General features: G+C 44.9%; 1 protein-coding gene across 5 annotated transcripts in view; it reads left to right on the top strand.

Annotated features, from left to right (window-relative positions):
- The first annotated feature begins 299 nt into the window (after nt 1-299).
- DOK5 (docking protein 5) overlaps nt 300-9,660 on the top strand; it is a 43,326-nt gene continuing 33,965 nt past the window's right edge. For all 5 annotated transcript variants that reach the window (XM_065645820.1, XM_065645817.1, XM_065645818.1 and 2 more), the window contains exon 1: nt 300-481. In XM_065645820.1, the coding sequence (XP_065501892.1) occupies nt 416-481 (66 nt within the window). In that variant the 5' untranslated portion in view covers nt 300-415. The remainder of the gene's footprint in view (nt 482-9,660) is intronic.

Genomic DNA, 9,660 nt, shown 5'->3' with positions numbered 1-9,660 from the left:
GGGGTGGCAGGACAGGGGTGGGGGTGGCAGGACAGAGGTGGGGGTGGCAGGACAAGGGTGGGGGTGGCAGGACAGGGGTGGGGGTGGCAGGACAGGGGTGGGGGTGGCAGGACAAGGGTGGGGGAGGCAGGACAGGGGTGGGGGTGGCAGGACAGGGGTGGGGGTGGCAGGACAAGGATGGGGGGTGTAAGGCAGGTGTGCCGGGGCGCGGACGCCCCAGCCGGGAGGAGGGGAGGCCGTGGGGGGGCGGGAGCGGGGCGGGCGCTGCCGCAGCCCGTCCCCCGGCCCGGCCCGCCCCGCCGCGGGGTGCGGGTGCTCCGCGGGGCGGTGCGGAGCGGGGCGCGGCTCCGCAGCTGCTGCGCGCCATGCGGGCTGGCTGAGCGGCGCCGGCCGCCTCTGAGTGTCCCGGGGAAGGATGGCCGCCAATTTCAACGACATCGTGAAGCAGGGCTACGTGCGCCTCCGGAGCCGGCGGCTGGGGGTGAGTGCCGGCCCGACAGGGCTGGCCCCAGGGGCACCTGCCTTTCGGCTTTTTTTTTTTTTTCTTTTTAGCCTCTTCCTTTCCTTTGTCCTCTTTTTGCAAACTGAGCTCAGCGGGTGTCTCTGCAGGGGAGCCACGAAACAAAAAAAATTGGGGGGAGTGGGGAAGAATAAAGGCACCTAAACGCGCTTATATCCATACACACAATATATATACCTGTGTGTGTATATATATATTTTTTTTTCTTTTTTTTTTTTCTTCCTTCCTTCCGTTGAGAGATGAGGATGCTGCCTGCCGGGAAGGCTATGCTGCCTCCACCTCCCGTCGTACGGAGCTCCCCGGGCAGCCGCCACCAACTTCGGGCCGGAGCCGTGCGGGGCACGGGAGCGCGGGGTCTCGGAGCTCCGGGCGGCGGGATGCGGGGGTGCGGGTCTGGGAGCGCGGGGTCTCGGAGCTCCGGGCGGCGGGATGCGGGGGTGCGGGTCTGGGAGCGCGGGGGAGCTCGGGCCAGGGGTGAGCGCTGCGAGCGGTCTGTAGTCCTGGAGCTCCTGAGAGGGGGCTGCTGCAGTTCAGGGCTTTAAGGTCCTGAGTGGGACAGGTGAAGGTCTTGTGATATCTTTAGGACTTTTAGGTTCATTTGAGTTGCACAAAAAGAAAATTCCAAAAAGCCCTCTTTAGCTCCTTATTTAATTTTAAGCTTATCTTAACGCTGTTTTTTTACTGCGATGGTATGTTCCTAGTTTTGGTTGTAGGTACTAGTTGTGCAGCAGTGGTAGGCCAGTTCCCTACAGCACCTGGTTTGGCATATGGTCTCGTAAAGCCTGGTCTGTTCTTACACTTCGTGGGGTTCTGCTCCCCTGAGCAAGCTGCCAGGGCTGCTCCAGCAACGGGACTTACATACTCCACACCTCCTGTCTCCCTTAGTGAGCCAACGTGGCTTAAGGGGGATGCAAACTGGAGGGAGGCTTTGTGTATATAAAATGCTTTAATTGGTGTATCTGTCTCTTGGGACAGGAAAGAAACTCATTTGTTTACTGAGAACTTGTGGGTTGGCGCTTCTGAATTGTTCATAGTGTGAGTTTTGCATCAAGATTTATTATAGGGGGCTGTGTGTGGTCATGTGAAAGCTTTTGCTGGCTCATTACCATTACAGTTTCATTCTCCTGCTGTGTCCATGTTCAAAGGCTCCTCTACAGTTTTGGTAACTTGCATCTTCCTGACTTGTTTGGAGATTGGAAAGCAGTTTGAAGTATTCCAGCAGGCTATTTTTCTTGTACCTGGACTTGCAGGCATAGTTCATTCTTTAAGAACCGCAGGATTCTGTGACAGATGGCGATAACATCATTATGAGAGAACTTGTAGAAAATTTGGCAGAATTAGTGTATTGTAACTATCCTTTCATTACCAAATATGTATCAATATTCAATTTGCTCCAGCATAAATGAAGAGTAAGATTAAACTTTGACACCTTTCCATTCTGTAACAGTGAAACCTAAAGGGCGTATGAATAAGGTGCATCTAACTCTGAGATAGCTGTAGATTCTGATAATGCCTCTGACTTTCCTTTATTAAGGCTTTCTAAAATACTTTGAGGGTGGTGGTGGTGGTGAGTAAGTGTTCAATGTCCTCTCAGTATAAATGCATTTGACAGTTGAACACGAAAACAAAGGGAAAACGGAGAACGACACTGTGTCCATGGAAATGGAACGAATGTTAAATGTTTTCTTTTAGAAGACATTTTATTTATTTTATCTCATTCTTTCTAATTCCAAATGTTCGTATCATTATTAATGGCTGGGAAGTGTGAAGGGGTGATGGGAAGTGCTTTTGTGAAGAAGTCCAAGCGAAGTTCCAGAGAGTTTCCATGGCCATAGATTAGTTAAAATGCAGAGCCCTGAGTTTGTTGCCCTGAGCCGCCCTTGGCTCTGGGCGTGCTGTCCTGACAGCTTTGCAGCGCTGGCAAGAACATTAGGAGGGAATGTAGTAGCTGCTGTGATCTGGCTGTCACTGCTGCAGGTCTGGTGACAGAGGCCTGTGCTACGAGGTAGAGGTGACCTGTTCAAATCCTGCTGCCCTATTTGGAAATAAGTAGTTTAATCAGCAGTAATGCTTTTTTCTCCTTGTGCTTCTCAATGTACAGTCTTGGCCCACTACTTAAGCCATAGTTGAAACATGGCTGCAGATTTCTGCCTGTAACTTGCATTTTCTGTAAGCTGCTTAAAAGCCCGGTGTCCCGATTTCCAACACCCAAGTAGAAGTGAGTAATTATGGTAAACCTGAGTTCTTTAAATGCAGGACAAGCTTGTGCTGCTTGCAGCAGCAGCGCAAGTGTCAGCACCTACTTCTCCGTGCACAGCCCCAGCTAAAACGTGTCCCCCCTCCTTGGTGCATTTTCCTCCTTGCTGCAGGTGTGTGTGTACAGAGCTTGAATTTAATCTTAGTGGCTAATGGCAGCTTGGATTCTTCAGAGGAGATGGAACTACACAAGCAGTGTGTTTTCTGGTAGCTACATTGGGGAGGGCTGTTGGACACCCAGGAGCTGGTGGTGGGGAGGGAAAAATACTTTAGACCTTAAAATATTGACTTTCAAAGAACTTGCCCATGTCCTGAAAATGTTAGGAAGGACAAGCCTACTCCAGCCCTGTGTAGGGCTCTTGTTTAATTGAGAAGTATTTCAATACTGTGTGTGTGGCGAGATGTAAGTGGGAGTTACTAAAATACATTCCACTATTATGGTGGCACAGCTGTAATCACTGCATTGTCTTTTCAGCCTGAATTCAGCTCCTGGGTTTTTCTCTGTAATGCTATGGTAATTCCATCACCAAGGGAACTAGGAGCAGAGCTTGTATCTACAAATTACCTCAAGAAATGACTTTTCCGAATAACTGGGGTGCAGGTGCTAGATTTGGAAAGAAAGGGGTGCAGAGAAGCAGCTTGTGCAAAACCAACCCTGTTTTTAAAGAAAAATGACAATTCTGGTATGCCCTACTTTGTAAATGCAAGATTGAATTTAGGCTGATTAGTTTTGTACCTGGTCTGTCTTTGCACACTTTAAATATGTAAATGTAATTTAATATTATTTAATAGAATAGTTTCCATAGCAACATTTGTGTCACATGTGTCTTCTGCAGAGCCAAATATATTCAGAAGAAAGTGTACTCTTCCCAATTCTTTCCATCCTTATAGGGAGGAAGATAATCCTTTCAGCCAATGGTCTCCTTCTTTTATGTCATTAGCAGTGACAAAGAGGAGGTTGTGTGCTGGAAAACTGCTGACAGTGTAAAAGCACAACCTTCCAGAGTTCCTTTAAACAAAACCCGATCAGCTTTGCTCTGTGAGCAGTGCTTCCACCAGTGACCACTAGTGACCACTGGACCTGTGTTTTGGGGAAGAAAATACTCTGTTGCGCTAAGTGTTATTGCTTGTACTCACCCTTCATCTGATTAAGTGCTTTATATCTATATGTGAAATGAGAGAGTCATTTTATGGCCTCTGTACCTAAAAAGGCTTTTTTATGCTTATGATCTTCAAATAATTTTCTGTTCAGTGATACAGATGTGACCTTTATGAGGGGGAATATATTATGGAGATGTTTCCTCTCCTTAATGAAAAGGCTAATTCTTGAGTTTTCATTTTAAGGATGGGTGGATGTGCACTGCTTGTGAATGTACTTGAGCTTTCATGTTAGGTTGGACTGCCTCAACCGAGTGTTTAAATAACTATTAAAAATCGAAACAGGAACAAATCTTTGAAATAGACTGCTTTTGTTACACTGGTGAGCCTGAAGAGCTTTCAAAGGAAAGAGGCACTTGATAGTTGTCTTTGGGGTGCAGCCAGCCCACCTCTCCTTGTGGAGTTGGGGATCCCAGCGGTGTGTGTTGGTTCCAGTTTAACACTTTTATTGAACTCCCTGTTGTTAAGGCTTAGCTTACCCTTCCTGCATCCACACCTAAACTCAGCTTTGCTGGAAGCCATGTTTCAATTCAAGCAAGGATTATGCAGCACAGAAGCTGCTCTAAGGGTGTCCTCTACTGCCATTGTCAAGGTTGGGCAGAAGCGAGCGCAGGAGTCTCGGGATGAAGGCAGGTGATGCTCCCAAAGCCCCTTCCTCAGGGTACGGGCAGAAGTGCTGGTGCTGTGGCACCGGGAGGGTGCTGGCTGCCCCTCTGCGCTGGGCTTTGAAGGTGATGCTTCTACCCTTGAAAGACCCTACAGAGCTTGCAGGCATCTGGCCTGTCCCTGCCGCTTGATGTATGGGAGACTGCTGGAGCAAGATGCCATGGGGTTAGCTGTCAGCCCCTCGTTTCTGGGATGCCTGTAACACCCTTGGCGTGTCTTGTTGCATCAAGTGATGAAGTACTGTTAGTGTCAGAGGGAAACAATCTCTTCGATGAACAGCATCAGCTTTGAGCTCCATGTAGCTAAAAGCGAAATAGTGCTGATCGAACAGAAGTGCCTCAAAGAACCAGCTGAGCTGTGCTGGTGGTGAGCAGAAATGTCTCTGTTAAGGGGTTGTACAGGTTCACAGCTATGCAAAGCCTTGCACGGTCTTGTTCGGTTCTGCGCAATACTTGATTGACTAGAAATCATTGGCTTCTAAAAACATTCTCTCTGGCTTGCTTGAAAATTAAGTACCTTCTTCCCAACAGAGGGTTTGGCTGGGGTGGCTGACATGTGGCTGCTTTCCAGGAGGGGCAGAATACCTTTCTGAGCGTACTCCAAGGTGGTACAAACATGACTGCACCCATTCACCCAAGCTTTGTATACCACGAACACATCTGGCTTATGTACGAGTATTTCCATTGTATCCCCATTTCTCAGATAGAATCACCTTTAAACTCACGAATATAACAAGTATATAAAAATGTGAGCTTCGTTCTGTGTATTGTGATGCTTGACCTGCTGTGGTACAAGGTGGATCAGAGCTCTGCGTAGGCAATGTGAGGAGACTGTGGTAGTGAACAATCTTTCAGGAAAAATCCAACAGCAAGGATACACAACATCTTTTAACTTTTTAAGGTTTAAAAATAGGTGTGGAGCGAACTACAGGAGTTTGTGCTCTCATGTGCTCTTCCCTCTATCACCAGCTTCCCAATGATGAAGCAGTCTTTATCTGTCTTGATAATGAAGCTCTTAAAATGTCTTATTTTGGAAGACTTTTGTTTATGCCATGGTACAATATAAATCCAGGTTAAAATAAGGAATGAATCACTATTAAAAAGTGGAATGCACAGTTGTTTGCTTACTTATTTCTTTCATTATAAATCAAAGAAAGTGTAACGGTTGTGATACCTTCTGCTTCAGCAAACCTTTCTTCGACACTGAAACTATTTCTGTTCCCTGGCTGTTTGCAACATGTTACTCCAGGTTGTCTGTCTCTCGATGGTGAAGATCCGAGAACTGGAGCTGTAAAACAACTTCAGCTCTCACGGACATAGAAGTAGCCTTTGCAAGCTGAGATGCATGTCTTCATAAAGGACTCAAGAAAACACTAAAGATCACATGTATCTAAAAGCAGAATAGGAAATGCTGAGTTAATTTGCATATGGAAAATTAAGGTGGCCTGTATTCTAGAAGAGGATGAAGTTTTTTCCTTTATAAAAGGCAGGGCTAATAAAATTAGAACAGTGTAGGGCAGCATATGCTGCTGAATTAATATACATAGTTTACTGCTTCTGCATGACAGAAGTACTTAAAACAAATAGTCCTGGCAGTTTGTTGTTTGTTAGAAAAAACCTTACAAAGTATTTATCTTTCTAGAACATATACTATTGCTAACTAGATACACTGGATGTTTACAACCCAGAAAAACAATCTGAACACTAAAAATAATGTGCAAAACTCTCAAAATTGGACATTATTAACAGGCAGCCTGATTTATTTTATCGTTACCAAGATTTTATGAAGGTATTTCTGGCATATGCAGGTCTGGGAGTCTGCTCCATGAGTTTCTATTGCTATCGAATTATTACAGGCTATTAAAAACACTCATTTGAGAGGTTCCATTGACTTTAATGGAGCTGTGCTAACAGCTGAGTGTCTGTTCCTAAAAATGCAGGTCTCTGCAGAGACTTCTGTATCTGTTTGCCGGAGAATAAAGCTCGCGGAGAGGAAAAGAGTAAAGTGGAATTTTTTTACCTAGCACTCTGTTGCTTGTACCTCTGTCTGGCAAAGGGAACGCTGCTAACAGATTTTTGCAGAATCGTGTCTCATGAGGTATCTTCCACTTTGCACTTAGGAGGCGAGGCACAGAACTGTTCTTGCAGTCATAGCTGTTTAACACCACTTCTAATTAAATCTGCAGTCTGCACAGCTTGCTCTTGGGGTTGGCTGTAACCCCATCTGTTGGAGGCACCTCCTTGTTATGCAAGGAATGATCAGCCTCATCTGTCTATTAGAGTGGGTCCTCCATGGAAATTTGGGTTGGGTCCAAGAAAAAGATCTGAGTACCCAATGCGAGGGATAGCAGGGTTTTAGCAGCTGAAGCCCAAAAGTGCAATTCTGACACTACTTGTGTTTGTCCATGGGGGTTTCCTAAGGACGTGGAGATCAGCCGGTGTCCTCCTGGGTTTTGGTCACGGCAAGCACTGGGTTGCCCAGCATCTGCTGTGTCCTCTGCTGGCACCTGACCTTCTGGGAACGAATGCGGAGAAGGGAGTTTTACATGATGTTTTTCACCACCTTTGTTAAAGATGGAGAAACTTCTGCCCATACCTCTAGCAACAAGGTTATTCGAACAGATAAGATGAGCAAAGCTCGGTCTAGACCTCTTTCTTACGACTGCTCCTTTTGTAGGATGTTCTCCTGGCTGGGGAGGATGTTGGTTGGGGTTCAGCCTTTCCTCGGTGATCTTGCTCTGGTTGATGGAGCAGTGTAATTCGTTCTTGTGCCTCTCCAAATCAATTTGGATGTGATCGAGTGATTTCACATTACAAGGGTGGCCTTGTACGAGTGCTGAATGGCACATGAAATGTGGCTGCTGAGTAGGACCCGACCGCCTGGGGTGGAAGGAAGGAGAAAATCAGAAGTTTTATTTCTGAAAGCAGCTGTGTTGATACCATCGATCTCACTGGTGCAAGGACCACATTAACATACAGCAGAAAAACTTGTGTGGGTGCTGTCGTTCTGAACACTGTTTAATGCTGATCCGAACCGGCTTAACTAAAGTCCTGAAGTAAAAATTATGAGGAAATGGTAACTGTGTCTCTTCTGAAAGATGTCACTGCTGGATCTATTATACAACAGTAAACTTGTGTCCTCTTTAGTATTAACCTTGTTAAGGACAGAAACTAGATCTGTGCATGTCATTTTTCTTTGTGTGATGGGTCTGACTGGCCCAAAACCCTAAATCAGTGTGGAGGAATGTGGTGTAAGTGGTGTCCTCCAATGCAGAACTGGGACTCCCCTTGCCATCCTCAGAACAGGAATTTGTAATAGTTGAGTCTTCAGTTTGTGGCAGAGGAAGGAGTTTGCTTCTTCACAACTTCATAACTAGTTGCTTGTTTCTACGAAATGCTTGCTTAGGTAGAGTAATATATTCAGTACTTAGATATTTCTGGAACGATTTAAAAACTTAATGCAAAATTGTTCTTAGGTTTCTGGACTTCTTACTTTGATTAGTGCTTTACCTGCAATATTAAATATTTTTTTAATATTTACAAAATAAATTCAGGATGTTATTAATAATCTCTTGTATTGGAGTGTTGCATGAGAATTTACATGTTGAACAGTGGATATATGCTAGATTTAAGTGGGAAAATACAACAATTTTGTATTATAGACTGTTCCTCAGGAAGTATAGCATTTATACTTACTGCATATACTTGCTTTAGGACTAGACAGGAAACTTCTAATTCATGCTTAGAAGTTTGGGAAAACTTTTGTATAAATTTTTGGACTTGTCCACTTCAGCCTTTTTTTTTTTTTTTTTTTTCAATCTTCAGTGGAAATTTTTGATTGTCAAAAGCTGAAAAGAGATGAAGCTTTCAGGGTTTTCTATTCTTGATTTTAATTGAACTGACTTCTCTAGAAACTTCATTGAGAAGATTGGTGTTGAACATTTAAAATGACATGTACTTTTACAAGTTTTGCATAGCACTGTTTCTGTGAAACCCTGTGGGAGGAGAGGTGAAATGGGGGGTAGACAATCTGCAGGACTAGAACCATATGGTTAAAGAGATTGGTGCTTGAATAAGCGTGCCAGAAAGTTAATATGGGGATTTTAAAGTATGAGCTGTGAAAACTGGAAACAAGAATGATGTAAGGCTGGGGGGGAAAGTTGTCTGCCTATATCTACATTTGAAGCAACTTATTAATAAAGCTGTTGTGTTCACCTATACAGCTCCTTTCAGTTTGGAAGCACTGAAACAGGGAAAAACTGAACAGATTTCTTATGTATCAACTTCAACGTGCAAGATATTAAACCCGTTGGATATCCATATTTTTAGAAAACTGTTAAACAAGGTGTTGGAACATATTCACAGATATTAAGATTTCTAACTGCTTGGAACTTGTAGTGGCAGCAGCGATAGAATCCAGGACGTTGCTTAGAAAGTTTGAGATTTTTCTCCTTGAGCTGATAAGGGGAGGAATACTGATAAATGTCGTTCAGGACCTAATGCAGCTCCGTCTGGCTGCTGGCATTGGGTCTCTCAGCCCATGAGTGAGTCCCTGTTGGGTTTCCTCAGGCACAAAGTCAATGGGATTGGAGTCCAAGTCAGTAGGTGGCTCGATGGGGTTCCCTCGGGAGTTGAAGGAAAGATCCTCGAAGCAAAGCAGCCGAGTTGGAGAGAGGTGAGCAGCGCTCGTCGTTTGGGAGCGGCTCACCTCGTGAGATCTGCGTCTCGGAGGACCTGGGTGCTTAACACTGCGTTAGGATGAGTTAAACGGAGGTTTTGCAACTCGCATAGTAAAATTACATTTTGTTTCTCCTCTTAACATATCTTAATATTTGCTTTGTGCATACAGGATGCAGAATCAAGGTCTGATGTCTTTCCCATGGCCCCCCCATTTTTTTTTTCACACTTTTTCCTGTCTGAGCCCCATTTTGGGGCAGCATCTGAATTTGTTTTGGATATCACTCGTAGCTCAAGCTATGATTCTAAACTGAGGTAGGAAATCTGGATGTTTGTGTGTCTTAAAAATGGGCAAATCTGATCTTTAGGATTGTGTGCAGAGAA

Source organism: Caloenas nicobarica, chromosome 15 (assembly GCF_036013445.1).
Source record: "Caloenas nicobarica isolate bCalNic1 chromosome 15, bCalNic1.hap1, whole genome shotgun sequence".
Classification (NCBI taxonomy): Eukaryota; Metazoa; Chordata; class Aves; order Columbiformes; family Columbidae; genus Caloenas; species Caloenas nicobarica.
The sequence above is the reverse complement of the archived record's forward strand: the minus strand, read 5'-3'. Positions and strand labels throughout refer to the sequence as shown.